At 34.4% G+C, this 24524-nt stretch overlaps 1 protein-coding gene across 1 annotated transcript in view; it reads right to left on the minus strand.

Annotated features, from left to right (window-relative positions):
• Nucleotides 1-5367: 5367 nt before the first annotated feature.
• LOC132752986 (tumor susceptibility gene 101 protein-like) overlaps nucleotides 5368-24524 on the minus strand; it is a 41481-nt gene continuing 22324 nt past the window's right edge. The window contains exons 5-11 of the mRNA XM_060743400.1: nucleotides 19034-19124; nucleotides 18099-18136; nucleotides 11420-11504; nucleotides 11005-11070; nucleotides 8110-8276; nucleotides 7762-7864; nucleotides 5368-7199 (exon numbers count right to left, since the gene is read on the minus strand). Of these exons, the coding sequence (XP_060599383.1) occupies nucleotides 7087-7199; nucleotides 7762-7864; nucleotides 8110-8276; nucleotides 11005-11070; nucleotides 11420-11504; nucleotides 18099-18136; nucleotides 19034-19124 (663 nt within the window). The 3' untranslated portion in view covers nucleotides 5368-7086. The remainder of the gene's footprint in view (nucleotides 7200-7761; nucleotides 7865-8109; nucleotides 8277-11004; nucleotides 11071-11419; nucleotides 11505-18098; nucleotides 18137-19033; nucleotides 19125-24524) is intronic.

Here is a 24524-nt window from a genome sequence, read left to right on the forward strand (position 1 = left end):
AAGAAATGAGAAATGAATCGATGCATCGAAGATAGATACATAGCCTACATATATAGATACATAGCCTACATATATGTGGCAGATTTGAGTGATTCAGCATTGACATTTCTAACTTTTCATATATAATCATAGTTATGTAACATTTAGATATGGTAATTGTTGTTTGATATGACACAATATTTGAATTTAGTGTTTAAATTAACTAATTTGTACTTATAATAAGAGAGTCTTTCTTTCTTCCAGCGCTTTGATTGAATATTTTTTTCCAGTCTATATAAAATGTGCAATTCACTGGATGATAAAAAATCAATGAATTTAATCATATTTGGCCTTGCTCAGTACCAATGTGGTATATACTGTATACAACGGGCATTCTAATATGAAGTGGAACTCATCTTCTATTGTTCGTTGAAAACATAATTTGCATAAACATACGTTCCTAGGAATGTTTCTATGCCTACCTTGTTCAATTTCAAGACAATGAGAGGACAACCTTATTTTCGTAATAACATTTCTATATTTCTTATTGTCCATCAATGTTAAATATTCTGCCGTTCCAAAATTTTGTTTAATACTGTTAAATAAAATGATACTTGGGCTACTTCGTGTTCAGTACTATATATATCGTAGCATCTTCGTTTGAATATCGGTATAAACGCGTTAATATCTACTGAACGCGAATATAGCCATACTTCTCTAAAGCCACATTCATCAAGTAGTTTGTTCACTCTGCAGTCCCAGTTTTGCTGCCCATTTTCAGCTGTTTGCAACATAGATTCATATACATTCCATATAGGTAGGTAGGCAGACAGGCAGGCAGGCAGGCAGGCAGGCAGGCAGACAGACAGGCAGGTAGGTAGGTAGGTAGGTAGGTAGGTAAGTAAAGAAATATACCAGTTTATCATGGATTTATTAATTTTGATACCTTCGTCTGCATAAAATTTGGAATCTTGCGGCAGTACATTGATTCACTGGCAAAAAAGAGGCTCTATCAGAAACTGATTTAATATTTGATTAACTTTATATCCATTTCCCGAAATGATATGGCGATATACGAGTAAGACGAGGAAAAGAAGGGAGACGTTCACTGAGAGCAGTCCCCGATATATGTCAGAAAGGCAACGAGTTGGGCAAACTTATATAATTATCATACACAAACGAATTACGTTGCACATTTTATATCATGCTAAACAAATCTTTCAAAAATAGTTAGAAAATGAAAACAACTTACTCAGTATAAAGAGCATATTTGTACTAATGATATCATATGATGTTGTTGATATCTCGTTGGAAAAATGATATAAAACATTATTGAATTCAACGGTATTTTAAACATGAAACTCTAAAATTATGCGATTGTTTTAAGTATTCTGTAGGCGTTGCGATTTTCTTCATTTTATTGCATACCAGTATTGTTTTTACTGTGTGGAGACCGTAAAATGCCATCCCGTGCATTCAGTCAAATATGATATATTATCGATTCTCCAATATCTTTCATTTCATTATGGCATTATTGTTGTGTTTGTTGTATTTTAAGTTCCATTAAATGCATCTATTTACATGATTTATACTTGAATACTGTATGTATGTTGTCTGCTTTTTTGTATTTGTCATTTCATGTCTTATCTGTGATGTGCAGGCTTCATAACTACTGACCCCCTTTCAAAATTATATTTGATTAAGGCCCACCCATTGTCTTCTCTTTAAAGGCTCATGTATTATTCACAATCATGCGTCGCTTTTCATGATGTCTTTTAATTCAAAATTTCACCATTTTCATGTTTATGTTGAATTCTGCTTTGAACTACCACTTCTGACCATGAACAGGCTTAAACAAACCGGGCCTGAATATTTTCATTGTTGCCTTTTAGGGATATACCTTTTTACAATCCGATACTTCCATAGAAACGGAAGTAGCATTTCGTGCATGCGCATTTTATGTAGCGCAAAAAAAGACACTAATGAAGAAAAAAAACATTATATCAGTATTCAGCAAGTTTATAAACAATTTGATGTAATCTCAATTTTTTTTAACCATTCGTTAAGAATAGTTTATTCTGAGAAATAGCCAATGCAATTGTGAATTTAAGTAATTAACGTGAACATTTCTGCATTAAAGCATATTGAAAGACCATTCAAACCTTCTTATACAAGCATTAGAACTGAACCATATCTTGCTACATATATACTAGGATTTATAGATCATCTATAGACATTTTAAAGACGTGGTCCGTTGCTATAAAAATTGACGGGAAGCAGTATTTTCTCGCGCAAGCGCAAACTGCATAGCGAACAAAAATGCATCGCCCTACATAGAAATGTATTAGAAATTCATAGACAATTCCCACTTCATTTGGGGTAAGGAGAAAATTATACAAAATAGCTTTTTAACAAAACTCAAAAGATGCCTTTAAAGCTTTATTGCCTATATGGCATATTTTGATTTTTTCTAAAAGTACGTTATTTATCTTTTATTCTTTAAAGTTATTCTCTCTTAATTTCTTCTGTTTACAGTAAAGCATTTCATATTGACTTTAATGTGTAAATTTGGTCATCTTTAAGTATTGGTAATTTTAAGATTAATGTTTTAATGTTAGGCTTGAAATCATGTTTTTTATCCTATTTATTACAAATATATACTAGGACGAAAAAGAAACGCCGGGTAACCTATAATGATTGTTTTAAGGGATAAATTGTATTATTGGATTATTATATTCATTTTTGTATGAAATGTCATCTGTATGGAACCAGCTGTTGAAGTTTCAATCGATTTCCGATGCTGATTATGTGAAAAAATATCCCCTTTTAACGATGACCCTTCTTGTTTTGCGAAACACGGCCGGACATACCAGTATCTTATGTGTCCTCCATGCGCAGCTGTGGCAGCCCTGATCCGTCTATGCATGGAATTCACCAGGGTGTTAATCATGGCCATGGGGATGTTATTCCATTCTTCATGCAAGGCATGTGTGAGCTGGACATGATTAGTTGGGGCATTTGGACGTCTCCTTACCCTCCTATCCAGTTCGTCCCACAAATGTTCAATTGGGGACAAATCTGGACTGAATGCTGGCCAATCGAGTGGGTGTATGTTACTGTTGGCAAGAAATTGCTGGCAAACTCTGGTGACATGGGGCATTATATAAATCTGACCGATTTTCATTATTTTAGGCCAAGCAATAAAATATGTGTTCCATATTTTATGTACCCGGCGTTTCTTTTTCGTCCTAGTATATATATTAAGTCAGGGGGTCGAACGTATAGCGTGCGATACTTTTTTAAGCGAGGTGAAATCGTACCATACGGAATAATAGCGGAGGAAAGTAACACATAATATGGGTAAGAACCAGTTTGCTTCAAATATTTGTTGTATGGTGTAATTTTTGTTGGAATAATATAGTGCATGCGGAGCGGGAGATATATTTGTATATGATGGTCAAAATAAAAGACTCTATTTTTATTGTAAGGAGAAAGTTATTGAGATATTTGCTACTTCAAATGTAACAGGCAATCTGGTATACTTATAATAAGAATACAATAAAAGAAGTTAAGGAATAGACATTTGATTAGTTATAGAAACAACATATTTACTATAAATAGCAAAACAAAATACACACAAAAAGTTTTTAAAAAACCTATCTGTTCTGTATATATCGACATTATTTCCGTATTTCTTACTGTACGCATGTTAACTGGTCCGATAAACTAACTGTCAGCAAAAAAAATGGTTCATTACGATGCGTTTTCGTGACCGACTGATCAATATCTTTTCTGTTAGCATTGGCAATGAGTTTCTCGAATGATGAAAAGCAGTTTCCTTTAGTGAACAGTTAACTATATCATACTTAAATTATGGATTTAAAAGGAAGGATAGTTCTAATTCCATGTACTGATACAGTGAAATGTAGAAGACTATCTATATCGACATGTGTTTTCTTTTCAGTAAAATAGTTCTTGTGTGAGTGTGTGTGGGAAAACAAGCTAAGCTCTTAATACAGTTTCATAATCTGAAGTTTATGGAATGTGTGTGACATGTCCAATTTAAGAAATGATCCGTTAGACACACATGACAGTGCATTTTGGCGTACTGTATGTTTTCCCTGGTTGTGGAAGATCTTGCCTGAGTAATGTTGTAAGTCCACATGTATGTGGAAAAGGTAGTATGATATTAAGCAGGGAAGAAAATTTTCAACAAGAAATTCTACTTGTCAGTTAAACTTTAAGAGAGAAAACCATTTACATGACATGATAAAGATTGGCTGTAAAAAATCTCCCTGTACATTTAATCAAAGATGTAATATTTATTTTCGATCCTTGAAGATCGAACGGAACGGCATTATTGCTGTGTAACATACATGTAATGTGGAATTTTAAGTTTCTTTTATTTGGCCTTTTTCAACTTGGGCGGTTCCAGCACTCCCACTTGAACACTGTATAATCACTCATAGGATATGTTGCCTGCTTTTTGTCTTGTCTGTGCTATGCATGCTTCATAAGCCAAAATCCCCCTTTCAAAATTGTTGGCCCCGAGTATTCGAGCGTTTTGATGTTCGTTCTCTTTTGTATCATAGTCAAACATAAAAACACGTTTCATGTTCTTTGTCACCGACTGCTCATTTACCTTCAATGACTTTTTTTTACTGTGCACCTAAACGTCTATATATGAAAGGCAATACGTGTAGGTCAGAGTCCCACATCCTCGTTGCTATCAAATATACACACTCTGACGTGTGTAACAGTCTAAAACCAGTCATTATTTCGTATCGCATCATTTCACCTCGTGTTTATGTAATGAAGTTGGTATTTAGTTGGTATAAGAAAGGCATTATTTTTTTTAGAGGTTTTGAACTAGGTAAAACTGTTACATTTTGGGGCTCGTCCATTTTTTATCTAATCAATTTATAACATAAGCCTCTTGTCAGCATGACGGATTCCTGCGGGGCAATATTCGTCAGGAGAGACTTAATAAAGTCTGGGGGCAACTGTTTTCAAAGAAGAAGGTTTGTAAATCTGGGTGATATCAGGCCAGTTAATCCTAAGCAACGCTTTTGCCTTTCAAATCAAATGAAATTTACAGCTGAAATAGTAGCAGTAGACGCATCTTTAGTAACTTCAAGGACCAACTGCAGGGACAAGGTGATTATGGAACTACGACAGGGAAATATTTAAAGTGATCAAAATGCAAAATTTAAGTAGATATTAACAATGGGAATTAAGAAAACATGTTATATTCAACTAGGACAATTGTATTATCAAATTTGAAGTATATGTGTATTTACGAGAATGTTATCTTATTAAGTTCTGAATATTTATTTTAAATTGGATTGTTTCAAATTTTACAACACTGTTGGTTTAAAAAGTAAAACATTTTGAAATATTATTATCTATTGGTAAATAAAGAGGTCTTGAAATAGTTCATATAAAAGTATTGTATAACCGAGGTTAATTGTCATTCTGAAAATGATCAGAACATGTGATTTTATTCTTTATCGGATATGACTTTGATGCCAACATATTTTGTTCGGTTCCTCTAAACACATGTAAATGAATGATATTGTAAACAAGCTGGGAAAAAACAACCGGTTATGTGTAAATCTGTTTGACACTTATCGCGTTGCCAATCCACTCATTCAAAGGAAGTGTACAATACCAATTGTGTAATAGTAGTTTAATCTTTTATTTAAATGGTATCATTGTACAATTCATGAAATCAATACTTACATTTTATTAATATCGTACTTTGGAAATAGAATTGTGAGAGACTACAAAATTTTACATATTTGTACACCAACTCTTTAATATAAAGGTTTAGATATTCCTTGCTAATCATGCAGCCACTTTATAACATTACCAGGTTGAAATGATATTAATTGTTGAATTTGTGTAAGAAGAAAATCACCACAGGAATCTTGTTGCAAACGGTTAAGCAAGCAATTTCTAACACGAAGTAGCGATGGATACGAATTCAGCATACATTATGCATACTAAAAGAATTAAAACATTAAGTAATAGGTAAAAACTTACACTTTACAGAGCATACAAAAATTGTGACAATGATACATTTCAGCATAAATTGTATAGACATAATTTAAAACATTACTTAATGGCTAAAGACATACTGTATGAGCATTGTTTCAAGTGATCAACATATTATAAATAGTTTCTGCAGTTGTTCTAATCATATTAGGATTTTTCTGAATCATTTAACACATTGAAATTATACTAATATTCAGACTTTATAAAACTGTATTTGTCTCTCCCTTACATACATTGGGCATTTTAGCAAAACATGGAGCTCTGATTCAGTACAATTATAATACAACTGACATATTCTTTGAATTTCTGTAAGATTTTCATATCGACCTGTCTGTAACTTTATTGGTGCAACACCGCACCTAAACTCTGAGAAGACTATGAAGCAATGGTAAATTAATGTTACAATAATGTTCATTAGCGTAGGAATCTTTGAAAATTTTATCTGTCCTATGCTTATTTCGACCATTTCCACTCAAACCGGTGACTCGATGCAACTCATTATACCAACGAGCTGTCTGAAGTTCCAATAAAACTTCTGAAAGTTGTGTAACAAACTCATGTAGATTAGTAGTGGGTCAAATGCGATGGAATCGGTTATCCGGGAAATCCGATACTGTGGACATAGCGCCGAGATACGATCAAATTTGTCAAACAATACAAGTAAAGAACGGGCACTGTGTTTACATTCAGAATTTTATTTCCGGAATAAGCACTCATGTGACGTTATATGTAAATCAGAATCGCTGTCGTAGTTGATAAACACTACACAGAGTCAGAATAAGTAAAAATTCTAATCAGGCTACATCAAATGGAATATTAATCTAATAAAATTATTTATAGTCCCGTCATCTGGAGGCTCTTTAATTTCATCATTTCTAAATATTAATTTTTGTTTTGTAAAATCATTTTTCTGTTGTGTCTATTAATTTACAAAACTTTCTCTTCCATTCTACACGAAATCTCTCCCAGACGTAATAAAGTACAGATTATACACAAATCGTCATCTTTGACAGGCTCTTTGAGTACTTTATCACTATTTACGGCGTCCAACTACTTCCTAGCGTCATCAGTCGCTGTGTTGTAGCTGTTTCCTTCGTGTGGTGGTCTTCCCGGAACGCTACCGTTGTTAGGATAGCTATTACTCGATCCTGGACAGCATGTACCTTTGAAAAAATACACCAGATAAATTGCTTTACGTGACATAGCTGTGTGATATTTTTTTAAATTATATTCCATATACGAACCATGTCTAAAAATGGAGACCAAAATTAAATAAAGCAAGGTGACATCCCCGACACTTGGAACTATGAAGTTGCTTTATTTAGTCATTTTTTTCACCTTACAAAAATGCCCTTCTAGCATTATTCTTGTAACGATAACTTTGACATTTTGATATTTATTTTGACAAATCTTTTTGTTTCTATTTATTTTGACACCCATTAGCGCATATTGTAATGTAATGATGTTGCGTTACAGGTACTAAATGTGCTTCAAACACAAATTTCAGCTTGTTAAGTTTAATAACCTTCCTATGTAGATTAAAATTAAAGCTAGAATTATTCTGACAGACCTTATTCTTAATTGGAACTATTTTTTGTGTAATAACTTGTCATTCGTGAACAGAACAGAACATATCGTTTATTCAAGAATACAAGAACGACAGACTATAACTATCATACTTATGACATTTCTCAATACGAATTAATGCGAAATAAGTATTGTTACCTTGTAAGATATTTACGGTGGCCGATGTTTTTTTTAACAGCGGTGGCATTTTCCCAAACTTTACAATTAAGTCTTGTAATAATCCCACAAGGTCAGAGTTTGGCTGAAATTTATGTACAAAATTAAATATAATGTAACAATCATCTGATCTCTAGATTCACAACATTACTGTTAAAGTTATATTTCACCAGTTCAAATCGTGTATAGTGAATGTACTTTCAATACGTCATCAAAATCTTTGGACATTGTACTTAATTTAAATTAAATAGAAACAAAATATATTTTTGTCGAGAATTAGAAACAGATATCTGTATTTACAAGAAAGAAAGTGGTCAAATTGTTTCTTACATGTTTCCATCCTGTAAGGTAAGGAGTTTTTACTAGCCCCGTCTGATCAACATAAGCACACTTTTCATTTACCACCATATTAGAAGCTGGTTTTACAGAAACATTAGGTGCCTCGCCAGGGTGTTGTTCCATCAAAGATATAAACAAAGGGATAGTGTCCATAGAATCTAGGAACATAAAAAACTGGTTTCACAGAAAGAATAATATACCCTTTGGAAATAAATGTATTAATATTATTCTAGAGACAGTAAAGGTACTACTAAAGTGTCTTATATTTAATTACTGCCAAAACGATTTCTATGTACAGAAACGATATTTTTTAATGTTTTCTCGAAAGATTGTATTACAAAAATGTATCTTTAATGTTATTTATTCATGAATTCCACGTAGATTATTGAAGTGAAATATCCTTTAGGCTCTTAGGACTACAACAGTTCTTTGGATACCTGTAGAGATACTAACAACATTGTATTATTTAAACACACTCATGCTTTAAAGTGAAAATTCTTGTTCTGAAAACATAATTATTAATTTTGAAATTAATCCGAGCAGTTTAAGGGGCTGTTAGTTTCAAAAAACACTATTCTCCTTGACAGAGAGGTCTTAACTTTTGCAATATTTTTCATATATTTAGGCTATTCTGAATGTTATAATACTATTGTTGTTGTTGTTGTTGTGTGTGTGTGTGTGTGCGTGCGTGCGTGCGTGCGTGTGTGACGTAACCACAAAAATGCGACGCGCTGAAATTAGTACGAAAGCAAATCAGGCGCAATTTAGCTAAATATCAGATATGGCAGCATTTATTTGTTTGTGCCATGTTAGAATCGAAATAATATATCCAAATCGGTGATTTTATCGCTTGATTAAATCACTGCTTGCCGTTCGGATGCGCATCATTATATCACGAGGGCGTAACCCGAGTACGCCCTCGTGATATAATTCCTAGCATCCCAACTCCAAACAGTGATTTTATTGAGCGATAAAATCACAGTTTGGGATTATATTTCTTAAATAAAATATAGTTCCAAGTTTATAATTCTTTTTCTTCATGCAAAGCATTACATTTTCAGTGGACAATTTTACACCATGTTTATTTTACAGAACCAAAACTGTCTTTTATGAATTTATCTTATGGTTAATGTTCTTCAGTGTCTCACAGAGAAATTTTGTAACATCTTAACTAGGAATGTGAGTGTGCATGCACTGTTCGGACATGTGTCACTCATAAATTTTAGTCCGCTAAAATCTTAGACACTGATTATTCTAATACTGTTTGAGTCTTTTGAACAAACAATTACCATGTGGGCAGTTGGAAATATCGTTACAATTGTAAAGACAATTATACCCGTCAACCAATACCTAGTTTGTTAAGGAAATTGTTTAGAGAATAAATATCAATTTTAAGTGCATTGTTGTAGAATAATGCATGGTTTGAGTTCAAAACGTTTTGTGTGTATATTTTATTACACTGTATATTTTGCAAGCAAAAACAGAGTATCTATAGTGAAATAATTGTGAAATTCAACTGGTTCTTGTTTGGACGGTGTTTGCACGCGCTGCTTGGCGCTACATTGTGACGTCATCTAAACAACACTTTAAACGTCTGTACATTATAAATGACTGAATAAAAGATAATGGTGTTCGGAATTACTTTCTCAGTTAAACCATTTTCTATGTAAAGAAATAGCATCGAAACACGAGGCTGTCAAATTTGTACGAGGGGGCGTAGCCCCAGAGTCTTAATCATATTGCCGAGTGTTTTAAAGTTCTTTCTCTTTTGTATCATAGTCAAGCATAGTAACACGTTTCCTGTTGTCACAATGAAAAACCCCAGAAAAAGTAACCAATGAACGAGCATCTGAATATGATATTTCCATCGCTTCCCCTTTCTCTGCCGTCACAATAAATAAGTTCCAGCATAAAAGAGCCAATCAATGGGCATGGTCTGGGGTGCGGGTAACTAATACCTGCACTCCAATTAACGCACTGTGTATGTATATGTATACGATTTAACCCTGACACATTTTTAATAGAAAGGTTCCCAAACTATGATACAACATTCTAGATAGTTTGCAGAACAAATTCAACAAAAGTTGTTTTATATTTAACGGATATTTCAAACAAAAAGAATCCGTCAATTTGTCAGTTTGCAAATACAGAGGGAGGAAATAAGAACGGCGTGTGCATTGTTGCTTCCGGCCTTCTTTGTTTATATGAGAGAAATATTCTATAGTGTTAGAATTATTGATATAAAATACCAATTTGAATACAAATGTAGAAATAAAGACGATACTGTGACAGACATTATTTGTATAAATATTATCTTAAATATAAGGGACGCAACTCAATTGAAATTCCAGCATTAAGTTATAAAAGGTAAATTTGTTTTTCAACCTCATCACTCTCGTTTTCGGTACCTTTGCTAAAATCTAATATTGATCACATTATCTATATGTTTCTAATTATTCCTTTTAATTCATACTATCCAATCAAATTAATTTTGCTGTTATACATGTATACTGTTTTTCATTTGTAACAATGTCTTTTTTATTGATCCTTGCTTAATAAACTATGTATTAATATTATATTTATTAATATTTTGTATTAATACAGTTTAAGCTTATGAATTATTTGAAAAACATGCGAAATAACTCTATTTTATTAAATGTTATGTTGTCACAATTAAATATTCGTTTATACTTGTATCAGTGTAAGACTGATAGGAGGATGTTCCTCGACCCCTATAATGCCAATGACGGGAAAATAAACACACTCACACACTCGCACACACACACGCAGACACGCACACACACAGACACACACACACACGCGCGCGCGCGAAATCAATGTTCCCGAAGACTGAATACTCGAACATGTTAATAATGGATGTATTACCCTGAAATTCGACGGGCACTGTTCCACTTAAGGATAGTTTTTGCTTTTTTGTCCCGTCTGGAAAATCTGAAATATCAGGAAAAATAACCAGTAGTAAGTTCAACAGTCCACGTCAATGGTTGGGAAAAAACATTGCAGGAGCAAAAGGAGACATTTTCATTTAGTCTGATTACTTAAAAGCCGGGTCTGCGATTCTACATTTGATTTTCATTCCATTACATCGTCATATTTCCCTGTGCAGAGAGTTTACAAACAGTTAAGAAAGTAAAACTTGATTTTTTTTCTTTATGTTATGTAGACATAACTTTCATCCGGCACAAAATGAAAGAGTTTGACTTTGTTACTTATATCTTACACACGATGAAAAATATTATTTAATTTAACTTATATAATCCTGGCACGTCATGTCACTCACTTTGTTCTCCAAATAACACCCTGATATCTGAAAAGAATTCAGTAATTCTAAGAGCATCCCGTTTGGTCTTTTCTGGGTCTTTATACTGTAATAAAAGTATTATGTATGACATATTTGTTGTTTAACTGTGTCCGTTTTGATGATGATGATGATGATGATGATGATGATGTAATGTTTGTTTGGTTTTCTGTGGTTATGCCGATTTTAACATATCTTTTGGTTATAATTATCTCCGCGGTCGACACAGCAGACCAATTTTCCTGGATAAATAATCATAAATTACTAATTTCCCCACAAGGGAAGGACTACTAACCCAACATGACTTCTGAATCAACGGTTAAAGACAAACGATCTGTAGGTTCAAAGTCAAAGATCATTTTCACGGAGGAATGATGCCTCGAGGATCGATGTAACACCACATATGATGATGCAACTTTTATTGGCTGGTTTTCATAAATTTGCTGACTGATATGTTATATAAAGATAGGTTGGATAAAGATGACGACTTAGGCTATTCTTCACTGTTGTACAGCGTCCACCGGATATAGCTCCTAAAAACACCAAAATCGAAAGTAGAAAGCTTCATACCGAGTACACCCAAGGTTATGTTTTAACTAATTTCTTCAGCATAATTTCATCATTTTTTCCAAACTAAACAATTTTGTGAAGCTAAATCTTTCTGGTTTTAGAGCAATATTTGCTTTTGATTTTGTGTTAACTTGGCGATAAAATGTAGCGTATTTGTTGACATTTGCGAACGATGTTGATATTTACCACTAAATCACGCCCAAAACGCATTTGCTGAATCAGAATTCGCCGTTTAACACAAACTACAGTCAACCCTCTTCTTAAATTTGAGTTTACACCATTCACCTTGAGCTGCTTTTAACAAAATTTGCAAAAAACGACCTTGCCTTGTGTACAGAGTCTAGCAAAGAAAACAGTTTAGTAGATGTGTACTGTGTCTAGCAGTCAAATATTTTTTTAAGTATAGTCTTTCATATTATTTTTAATTGGAAATAATCTCATTTCATACTTAACATGGATAGATTAGAGGACGATACAAAGGTATTTGGTAAATAATTTAACTGTTTTTTAGTGTTTTTGAGCCTAACAGTATAGCTGCCTTTAATTTTTATTGTCATACCATCAGCTGAATAGTGTCTGTCGGTATTTATAAGACATGTTGAGGAGCCTTCTGACCAACTCGTTATATACATGTATAACTAACCTACACATAAGACAGAAAGTCGATAATTGATCATTTTAAAGATTATGCACGAGTGTCATTTTCTACAAAACGACATTAGCACTGTCTTCTATAAAACAGTTTAGCCGCCTTATACAAGCTATTAGTCGACTTAGAAGATACCGATAATAATATGCCGAATAGACTCTTTAAATGTTTCATATTTATTTGCACACTCTGTACATCGATATAGAATTGTTGAACTGAAAACATAAAACACCATCATTATCATCATCGTCATCATCATTGAATAGTCATAATTATCATGATAATTTTCAGAAAAAGCAGCAACAACCGGCAGCACTGTATTTATTAAACAATATCAAAATCACAGGTGAGGTCACCCAATATAACAAGTTTAGATCAAGTTTAGTTCACAATGCATAACCCAAACATGGTTTGAAATTGTTTAAGACAAATTATAGAATTTGCCGTACATAATATTCTAACCCAATTTTAGAAAAGAAATTGTTGGGGCTCTTTAGTTTTTTCGATTTTTTTCATAACTTATAGCACGAAAAAAAAAAGTGGTATAGCAGGAAAGGGAAACTGTTTTTTCTGCAAAATTTTAAAATACATTTTTCGTAACATGTTTTTCAAATTTTTTAAAATTTTTTATCATTTTTAAAATTAAAATCAAATTTACTTCAAAAAAATCCCTGGGTTCCGACATTAATGGGTTTTTTTAATTTTTTTAGCCCTACGTGTACTCGAAAATAAATTAGGGAACCTTTTTGAATTTCCCTTTTTTTAAATTTAAAATATTAACGGTCATAAAAAATAGTCAAAAACTGGTTATATGTCTAAACAACCGTTTATTAAGGACCATATAACCTTTCACAATAAAGAAACTTTCCCTGTGTTTAAGTGAAGATATAGTGTTATTTAAAAAATGTCGAATGAGCTAAAAAAATATTCAAGGGCGTAAAATTATCACTGGGTTTTTACAGGGGGTCCAAACCGGGTATAGCCCCGTAAAAACAACGAAAAACGAAAATAAAATGTGGTGTTGCATAAAAACTTAAAATTTTTTTTTAAAAGAAACTAAATTTACAAAATTGTACAATGGTTGTTTTTTTCAAATAAATTTTACCAAAAACGGTGATATTTTGTATTGGGGTGGTTTTTTGTGCCACCTGAAAATTTTGATTTTTGCATTCTGACCCACCCCTTCTTAGAAAAATTTACACAGAATTTGGGTACTTTTTCAAGGGAATAAAATTAACACAAACTGTATTCCCCGGGCGATTTTGAATGCTAAAAATAAAAACCCAAAAGCAAGAAAAACAAAACCCCCCCAGATACTGGGCATATTTCGGAAAAAAATGATTAAAATTAAATTTTCCCTAGAATGAACTAGAACAAGAAACAAATTATCTTAATTAGTATCAAATTTGTATAAATCAAAGAAACAATGAAACAACTTCTGTTAACAATTATTGCGGCAACAAATTTGTATGGTTTTAAAGTACAAAAATATGTATAAGTACTTAAATTGGAAAGAACAAATAGCTGACGCTTCTTTGGGGGGGCCCGCGGGGGGGGTAAAACATAATGCAAAAATTGTGGGGATAAAATAGTAAATTCAAACGTTTGTTGATAACTTAGCCTACAGATTTAATGTAAAATGAGAATGTATGATGAATTAATCATGATAAAGGAGACTAACAATTGTTCTCACGAAATTGTTAACGAGTTAGTAACAGATATTTGCTCTGTATTTAGCAATAGTCTCGAGCAAAATATTTGTACAAATCACATAAAAATGATGTTTATAAACAAATTAAAAAAATAATTGCAAAATAAAACAAGAGGGCCATGATGGCCCTGAGTCGCTCACCAGAAACAACTGCTTATCAGTGTTGGAATGTCAATATATTCTGATTATTAAATTTGAGGCATAGAATATTGTTATAAGCAATTTAATTTTGAAGAAATTTGCCATGAAACCTGGGGTATTTTTTAAGCTTTAGCTTTAAAGGGGGCTTATCCCAAAGGGATATTAAGTCAAAACTTGATAAAAGAGAAAGCGAAGAATGTGCTAAGATCATTTTCATTCAATTGGTTCTGGAAAATAAAAGATGTTTTTAAAGTTTTTTTTCCCAATTTTTAGCTTTAGCGGCCCCTTGTAAGGGCCAAATCAAAAATTAATATGAGCAAACTTGATTAAAAACACTTACCCAAGAATGCACACAACATAGTTAGGTGATCATCCATCAATTAGTTCTGTAGGAGAAAATGTTTAAAGGTTTTTCTATTTTTAGTCCTAGAGACCCCTAAAAGGGGCCAATCAAAATAATATTAGCTTTCTTGATAAAAGTCTACCTCAGAATGCTATAGACAAAAAAAAGTTTGCTGATCATCCATCAAGTACTTCTGTAGAAATAGACATTTAAAGGGTTTTATATTTTTAGCTCAGCTGACCCCTAAAAGGGGCCAATCAAATTTATATGAGCAAACTTGATAAAACACTACCCAAGAATGCTACAGACAAAGTTTGGTGATCATCCATCAATTAGTTCTGTAGAAGATGTTTAAAGGTTTTTCTATTTTTAGCCCTAGAGACCCCTAAAAGGGACCAATCAAATTAATATGAGCAAACTTGATTAAAAGACTACCAAAGGATGCTACAGACAAAGTTTTGTGATCATCCATCCATTAGTTCTGTAGAAGAAGATGTTTAAAGGTTTTTCTATTTTTAGCTCTGCTGACCCCTAAAAGGGGCCAATTGGAATGACATTAGCAAATTCAAGTGTGACTGTCACAAGGATGCTACAGACCAAATTTGATGTAAATCTGCTCAGTAGTTTCAGATAAGAAGACGATTGTTGACGCATGACGACGGACGACGGACGCCGGAGCATCCCCCTTAGATACTAATAGCTCAACTTGTGCCTTCGGCTATGGTGAGCTTAAAAAACAATTAAAAGAAAGTTATAATCAATCTTAAACGACAAATGTTAAAAAAACTTTTTGTTTATTTGTTAAGGAATAATCACAAAATTTGAGAATAGATTACATGTCTACATATTTGTTTATCATGTCCCTGGAAATGCGTGTTTCTCTCCATTTTCTTAAGATGAATTGTATTAATATTTTTTTTTTCACGTGTATGCGTTGCCTTTTATGTAAATTATGTTTATATGCTATAGGTCATATTGCCATATGTGTACATGAATTGAGATCTGAAATAAACTTTGAAACTTTAAACATGATAATGCCACAAGTCATACAGCAAGGGACACTGTGAATTCCCTCAGGGCGAATCACATTGCATTCATCAATGACTGGCCTGTCAAAATCCCTGATCTCAATCTCATTAACCCGTGAAACACCTTTTGGATAATTTGGGCGTGTTAGATAAATTATCGTAAAACGTCATTCAGGTAAAACATCAGGAATGGATCAACATTCCACAGGCCGATATCAATACGCTGACCTAAGATGCCAGACAGTCCCTCATGCTGAAGGTGGTCATACCCGATATTAATTTGTGATTTTGTTGGTCGACATCTTCTGCATTTTAACTGCCATTTCACTTTTTTTTTTATTTGATAAACCAACAGCAATATTTTTTCACAAAAGAAATCGCAATACAAAATATGATAAACAAGATCGACAAGGAAAGGCGGCGTTCAATGAACGCAGCCCCCACAAGAATAACTCTTATAATACAAATAAATCTACTTTTATCTTGATTTTCATATTTGTGTGTATCTGCACTTAAATACAGGGGAGATTTCTTTTTTGCTCAGTATATAAACTATTATGTGACGTCATAAATAGATCAAACTTAGTCTTTAAGAACAGGGAAAAGATTTGTACACAGTTCAACCACATTACTTAATATTTTATGGTCGACAAAATATCAAACTTCTTAAAACTACGAAAACAAAGTACGTGTACATGTAAAAAAAAACGATTTCTTATATTATCAGCACTTACAAACTTGCTTGCATGATTTCAGTCGGCCATTTTCCCTAGCCATGTAAGATAACTCCCTGTTTTCCTGTCTAAAATATCACCAAATTATTCCCCTTTCAAATGAACTCAAAGAAGGGACATTTTAAAAAGACTTTGTATTTATTTATTCGATTTTTTGTTCAGAAACGGACAATTTTTTCTTTACCTTTGTTTAATTTGCTTTCTATCTATATATGGTTCCTATGGTAAACATATGAGTTTTGATGGTAAACAAATGAATTTTCTGAACCGAAAGTAATCTAACACACAGCGTTGCTGTCATCACATGTAAACAACATAGGAACTCTGGAACAGGACCGCATATTGCGGCGCATAAATCCGAATCCGTACCGGCTTTACGTATTGTTTGTCCGACCTTTGAATATCTTTTTATATTATACGAGCGGGTGGTCTTTAATTATCTTATCCTAATTTAATATAATCTGCTAATTTAAAAATCAGTCAAATTTACGGTATATTGAAAAAAGAAAAGGAGTGACATCCGCCATTTGCCGCAACGTTCGGCGTAAGTTACCCCCCTTGCTATGCTTGATTTTTGTTTTAATTATTCTAGTACTCTCTTTATGTCACTCAATACATGGGTTTCCTAATAAGGAATACCAGATTAGTGCCTTGAATATTTATCTATGGATCATGTATTAATATTCCTTTTTTCAGTTAGGCAAAATCTATTAGACCATATTACTAAAGTGTCTGTTTTCTCCATGTAAACAAATCATAACACGAATACGCCTGTTATACATGTCAAACACTAGTGCATGTCAACACGTGTAAACATTAAACCGTTACGATACCTTATAGTTGACAACGATAACGGGAACAAAATTCTGAAAAAATAGTAATCAAGTGTAGCCAAAGGGGGAAAACTCATGCCGAACATTGCGGCAAATGGCGGATGTCACTCCTTGTCTTTTTTTATAATAACGTAAAATTTGACCAGTTTTAAAAGTAACAGATTGGGTTCAAGTGATAATATATTGTTTGAGACCATATGCTCGGATAATATTTAAAGATATTTAGATGTAGCAGAAACGTTTTTAAAAACCGTTACACGATCGAAAATATGCGCCGCAATCTGCGGTCCCGTTCTCGAGTTCCTATGGTAAACAATACATTAAATCGGTAAGAATATTGAGATATTTGTTTGACTATCAGTTTCAAATGGAAAATATTAATATGGAAAACAGCTATGTGTAGTTTATGTGTATTGTTTTAATGTGTTTGTCTGATATTTTAGTTGTAAAAGCCATGAACACTTAGTGTCGCTTCATAGCAACCGAGTTTAAAACGGTCGCTTCATAGCAACCGAGTTTAAAACGTGAGCGGTAACTGGACGAGATATGGCAAAGCGCATGCTCGCGCACTGACTTCCGCTCTATCGAAATACTGCATATACCTATAGCGAAAGTTCGTAAGTGATCAGTGTCATTGTCGTTTGATACTTACGTTGGAAAGTTGAAGATCCTCAATGGATTTCGATCGATCTGAAACAAATAAACTAATCTGTATGCGTCATTTATTTTTTGCAATATTATGTGCATGTCTCAAGTGATGTTTTGATGCAATTGTAAAAAAGTAAGATACAAGAACGTGCGAATTATTGCAATGACTGTCTGTTTAAGAAAACATAAAAAAGTATTCAGCATCAGTAATTTTCCTTATTGTCATGCAAATGTTCATTTATACCTTCAATCAAAAATCAAAAATGTTTCATGTTTCATACGTTTGCAATATAATATTTACAAAGCTTTTAACCAGCAACGCATGCGCAGCTGGTACTAGTTAATGTTTTTCAAACTGTGTTATAATTTCACAAAACAAACTTTTTACTGTTTTTATCTAACAAAACACAGATGTATGTATGTATGTATGTATGTATGTATGTATGTATGTATGTATGTATGTATGTGTGTGTGTGTGTATGTGTGTGTGTATGTGTGTGTGTGTGTGTGTGTGTGTGTGTGTATATTTATGTATGTATGTATGTATGTATGTATGCATGTATATATGTATGTATGTATGTATGTATGTATGTATGTATGTATGTATGTATGTATGTATGTATGTATGTATGTACATCGTACGTACGTATTATGTATGTGTGTCTGTCTGTCTTTCTGTATGTATGTTTGTCTGTCTCTCTGTGTGTATGTATGTATTATGTATGTATTTATGTATGTATGTATGTATGTACATCGTATGTACGTACATATGAAGGTATTTGTTGGATTTTAAGTCATACACCGTTAAATTCAAGCGGCGACTGTTCAGCTTTCACGGCAGAGGAAGAACCAAGGTGCCATGTATTGTTTCTGGTACAATAGGTACCTGAGTAGAACTAATGCCCTTCACATAAATATATACATGCAGGGGGTACTTACCATCCGAACTAGATATGTAGTGACTTAATGGTATTGTTTGGCCGAACACTTCTACCAAATCAGAAATAAGTTCCAGTAATGAAGAGTTTTGCTGAAACACACAGAAAAACAATATAGCATCGTTTAACTTCCGGAATATACCAATTACGCAGCATATACGAGTTGTTTGTTTTTTGAAATTACAAAGAGTTTATATTCGATGGTACCTTATTCAAGACGAAAAGGAATATGTATGCCACGGTTCAGAACTGTTCTCTATTTAGGGAAAAGATCTGTAAGCGGCCGGATAGCTCAGTCGGTGGGCTGCATAACCGTATTCCGAGGGTCTTGGGTTCGAGTCCCGCTCAGGCTGCACAATTTTTTCACCTTGTGATATTTGGCGCCCAACGTGGAACCGTGACTGCATATAACGCAGAGTTAAATTCACATTACTCCGTAACCCTGAGAAATTAGAGGACGATTTTCACCAAAGCGGGGAGTATGTCACGGTTCGGATCTGTTCAAAATTTAGGAGAGAAGATGTGGAAGCGGCCTGATAGCTTAGTGGGTAGATCTGCACAACGGTATTCCACGGGACTCGGTTTCGAGGTCCGGTAATGCTGTACATTTTTTTCACCCTTTGACATATACTAGTTATAAAAAACAAAAACATATATATCTAAAATAAAACAAAATCTTTTTTATCTAATTTTTAAAACAGACTATTTGTAACATAAAAGAACCATAAGTCGTCGCTTTTAGCTACATATATGGCTCCAAACGGGGAATGTGACAAATATTTTTTCATATTTTGTCTAAAAATAAACCTGCACTCTTTGTGTACCTTTTCCAACCTTTCATAGTCTGATTTCTTGTTCATCTTCTGTCTTGCTTCGTCGGGCCCTTGTAGGTGATATTTTTGTTGCTCTGTCTTCCTTGAAGACATTGAGTACTTTTGTCATTGTCATTGGGTTTTCTTTTGTATGTTTCTACATGAGCATTTCGATGTTTAACTTATTTCACCTTTTGTAACTGTTAGAATTTCACTTGGCAGGGATTCATTTTATTTACACTGTCTTGTTTATAGGAACATGGTGGGGCTACGAGTGAGGTTTGGTGCACCATTATCCGGTTTAAACTCCCCAGGAGTATTTATGCTGTTGACCGTTCCAAGGCGGCGCCTCTCTGTGTTCCTTAGATGTATGTCTACGTTGTTTCATACTGTTTTGGTGACACTTTTGTGTCCCTTGTTGTTTTCTTGTCTACGATGGGTGTCTTTTCCTTTGCCTGGTTTTTGTTGTTTGTTTTTTTGTTGTTGTTTTTTTTTTGCCCCCTTTCCCGGGTCTCATTTCCTTTTTCCCTGTGCCTTTGACTTTATGGGCCTATTATTCAATCATTATTTTCTTTTTAGTTCCTTATCAGTTACTAATTATTTATTCTTATATATGACTTCAGTGGTTCGCCTGCCCGTGCTCTGCCTTGTGCCCTGTCCTGTTTTTGTTTGGAGTCTTCCTGGGTTCCTTGCCGCTGGCTCTTGTAATTGGGTCGGGTGGGGGTTGCGTTCATTGAACGCCGCCTTTCCTTGATGATCTTGCTTATTATGTTTGTTTTTTTTAAAACTTATCATGAATGCTCTCGAAATAAGGTAGGGGTACCGGTAACGAGTTAAAGGATCGAACAACCATAACTCGTCAGTACCAATAACATTAGGCTCAATCAAACCGAGCCTGCAACATTTTCAATTTTGCCGTGTTAGGCTTTCTTTAGGGATTCTTTTTTTCTCTATTTTATTGATCAAAATTCATATATAATGCGTTAAACAACATCAACATGTTACGGTATAACTATCATTTTACACAAACATTACTTTTGCCAGCTAACAATGATGTGTTTGTAAAATTCATGCAGCAGCTATTAAAGTAATGTAATTAATTACATGAAAGAACGGCCATTAGTTCATCACTTTTGAATTTTTTTTCTTACATTTTAACAAACAAACACACCTTTGTAATAAATTGAAATGAAAGATAATAAATGGTTAAAATATTACATTATACGGTGACATAAAGGTGATGTGTATAAGATTGTTTTTATCTCGTGGTCACGCGATAAATATGTTGGACCAACGATATAATACCTCGTGATTACGAGATAACTATACCATAGCCAAGATATTACAATAATGTTACACACGTTCCCTCTATGCCACCGTAACATTAAGCTTATTTTGTACATTCATAACACTAAATTAAGTAGAAACATTCATTTTCATCTACATGAATCATGTATCAATCCTGAATATCAGTTCTTATGTTTTTACTAAATGAAATTCCGTTATCTGAGCACCTTTTTTCCTTCCTTGTCTTGATCAGTTCCTGTCTCTGTTTTTCTATAACACTTATGGCAGTGGCAGATATAGCAATATCTATATCATCTAACTCACTTGATCCCTCTGTGTCAATTGTATTACATTTTGAGTCAGACAACTTTCGCTTAACTCGTTTTGCATTCTTGACACTTTCTTTCTCTTGCTTGATTTTCTCTTTTTCTTGTTTTAGTTTCAGCCGTATTTCTTTCTTCTTACGTATCTCTTCTCTCTTTGCCTCTAATGCTACCTTTCTTTCTATCCTTTTCAGCTTGTTACTTTTGGACTTTTCTTCCTTTTCTTTTTCAATCAGTTCTTCTTCGACTTCTTTTGTCGTTAAAGTCCGCGGTTTCTTTTTCCTTTTACTACCAGGAGCAGATTTACATTTACATCAAAAGTTGGCGTGACCAAAACATCTACAAGATCTTCTGAAATTAACCCTGCTTTTACGAGTGGTTGCATTTTAATCGATTTTTGGGGCGACACCTGCTTTATACATGGCTTGGCAATCGTACTTTCAGAAACAACCCCTTTTTGCTTCCTATCGAAAAGTATTTCATTTTCTTGTTCAATTGGTTCTAGGGCAACAATCTTTTCCTTCAAGTCCTTCCATGTTTGATAGGTTCTGTCATCTTCCAAGTCAATATTAAAGTTCAAACATTCATGGTAACGCCTCTTTTGCTTTGGTGTTAGTGTCATCTCCACAGCGGCCAAAGCCAGTTCAAGGGGGGGGGGGTGGCGCATTCTGTACTGTTACCATCAGCTATCTCAACATCATTGATGACAGGTTGAGGCTCTACACTAGCGTGTTAGTGATCCGTCTTTACCTACTACAAAGGTGATGTCATCAAACACAAGAGCGATCAGTAATCACATGTGTCGCCTCATAATTGCCAATTTCATGTTGGGACAAATTTTGTGACAGACGAACAGACAGACGGACAGTGCACAACTAGACTTGGTACTGATCATTCCTGTAAAGTTTGGATGAAATTGAACCAGTAGTTTATGAGGAGTAGTCCGGACAAGCTTTTGTGTATCTGGCAACACACAGAAAAAAACACCTTTTTATCAAAGGGCCATAACTCGGCAAAAAATCATTCAACCGGAAAACCCGTGCAATATGCACAAGGACTTGAGCTACAGATCAATCCTGTAAAGTTTCATTGAAATTGCATTAGTGGTATAAGAGAAGTAAGCCGGACAAACTTTAAAATTAAAAATTATTAAAGGGCCATAACTCTGACAAAAATCATTGAACCGGAAAATGCTGACAATATGCACAACTAGACTTGGTACTGATCATTCCTGTAAAATATGAAAAACAAGATCAACAAGGAAAGGCGGCGTTCAATGAACGCAACCCCCATATGAGTAGTCCGGACAAGTTTTGTGACGGACGGACAGACGGACGGACAGACGGACAGACAGACGACGGAGAAGTGATCCCTATATGTCGCCACTACTCCGTAGAGGCGACACAATAAAACCGTGGTTGTCTGTAGGACTAGAGCATGTAGAGTGCACACTGTTAACATCAAATGCTACATCTTCGCTGCCACTGGGCAACCTTTTAGGTGTTGATGTCATAGGATGTGTGTCACCAACGCACTCCGGAATAGATTCAGACTTAATGTTGGTGTCCTAAGTACTGACTGAGATAGCTATATCCTCCTCGTTTACCACATCACACGAACGAAGCAGCAAGGTCGTGTCTATAGCGTTCGTGTCAAAAGGAAAGATCCCACATTTGCGAAACCCCTCTGTTATGCTGCGCATGGTAAAGCCTGATTCATAGATAAGCTTAAACATGGCCGACACATTCCTTTTTGCTACCCAGAGGTCGGATTTGATTAATTTTGCTTGGCTCATAATCTTGGCAGCTTTGCTTTCATTTTGCGGTACACTGCCACGCCAAGAGGTTGTGTAATGTGGGTGGTCTTCGGGGGAAACAAATGATGATGATATCATTTGCTATAGCGCTTTGAATGAAAGAACAACTCATGTGCGAGCTGGCTCCATCTTGTATAAGTAGCAGGGGACGTTCGGGTGGAGCTTACTTCAGGAAGCTTTTCTGGAACCATTGAAAGTACAACTCTTAATCCATGAAGCATGTGTCTGACACAGCGTATGTGGCATTGACAGGTCCCTTCTTGTTATATGGTTAGTTTAGGAAATGATTTCCATCGGAGGTATCGTTCCATCAGCGGCATTGACACAGCAATGGACAGTTACATGTTCATTCGTTGCTGAGGAGATACTATGAGCATGCTTCTGGTCCTTTGGTACGAGATCCCTATGTCCAGCGGACTTGTTAAGATTAATGGCTGCATCATCGCAGTTGAAAACCAGGTGAGGCTTTGAATGAAGATCAGTGTAGTCCAGCGTGTCCTTAAGTAGTGCCATGTATTCGCGAAGGGAGTACACATTTCCTATTGATGCTCCTCCTCGATCAACTGAATCAGGTCTGCGCAAACGAAGCTGTGGATGGCGTTTCTGGAAACCTTGCTACCACCTCTTGGACCAGACTTAGTGAATACGTCGCCTTTCCCTATCTGCTTGGCAATACACCACGAAAATCCAGAGACAAGAGGGCCATGATGGCCCTGAGTCGCTCACGAGAAACAACTGCTTTTCAGTGTCGTCAAAATTTTCTGATATAAAATTTGAGCCAATCGAATTAGCAAACTTGATAAAAGACTACCTAATAATGCTACAAAGTATTGTGATTGTCTATCAAATATTTCAGTAGGAAATGATGTCAAAGGTTTTCCTATTTTTGACTTTAGTGGCCCCTAAAAACGGCCAATCAAATTAATATGAGCAACTTTGATAAAAGCATACCTAAGAATGCTACAACTTAGTTTGATGAGCATTCATCAATTAATTCTGTAGAAATAGACATTTAAAGGTTTTTCTATTTTTAGCTTTAGCGGTCCCTAAGAGGGGCTAATCAAATTAATATTATCAAACTTGATAAAAGACTACCTAAGAATGCTACAGACAAAATTTGGTGATCATTCATGAGTTCTTATTTAGTTCTATAGAAGAAGACGTTTAAAGGGTTTTCTATTTTTAGCTCTAGAGACCCCTCAAAGGGGCCAATCAAATTAATATGAGCAAACTGGATAAAAGACTACCCAAGAA

This window comes from Ruditapes philippinarum, unplaced genomic scaffold, assembly GCF_026571515.1.
Source record: "Ruditapes philippinarum isolate M1 unplaced genomic scaffold, ASM2657151v2 ctg4139_1_1_1_1, whole genome shotgun sequence".
NCBI classification, from domain to species: domain Eukaryota; kingdom Metazoa; phylum Mollusca; class Bivalvia; order Venerida; family Veneridae; genus Ruditapes; species Ruditapes philippinarum.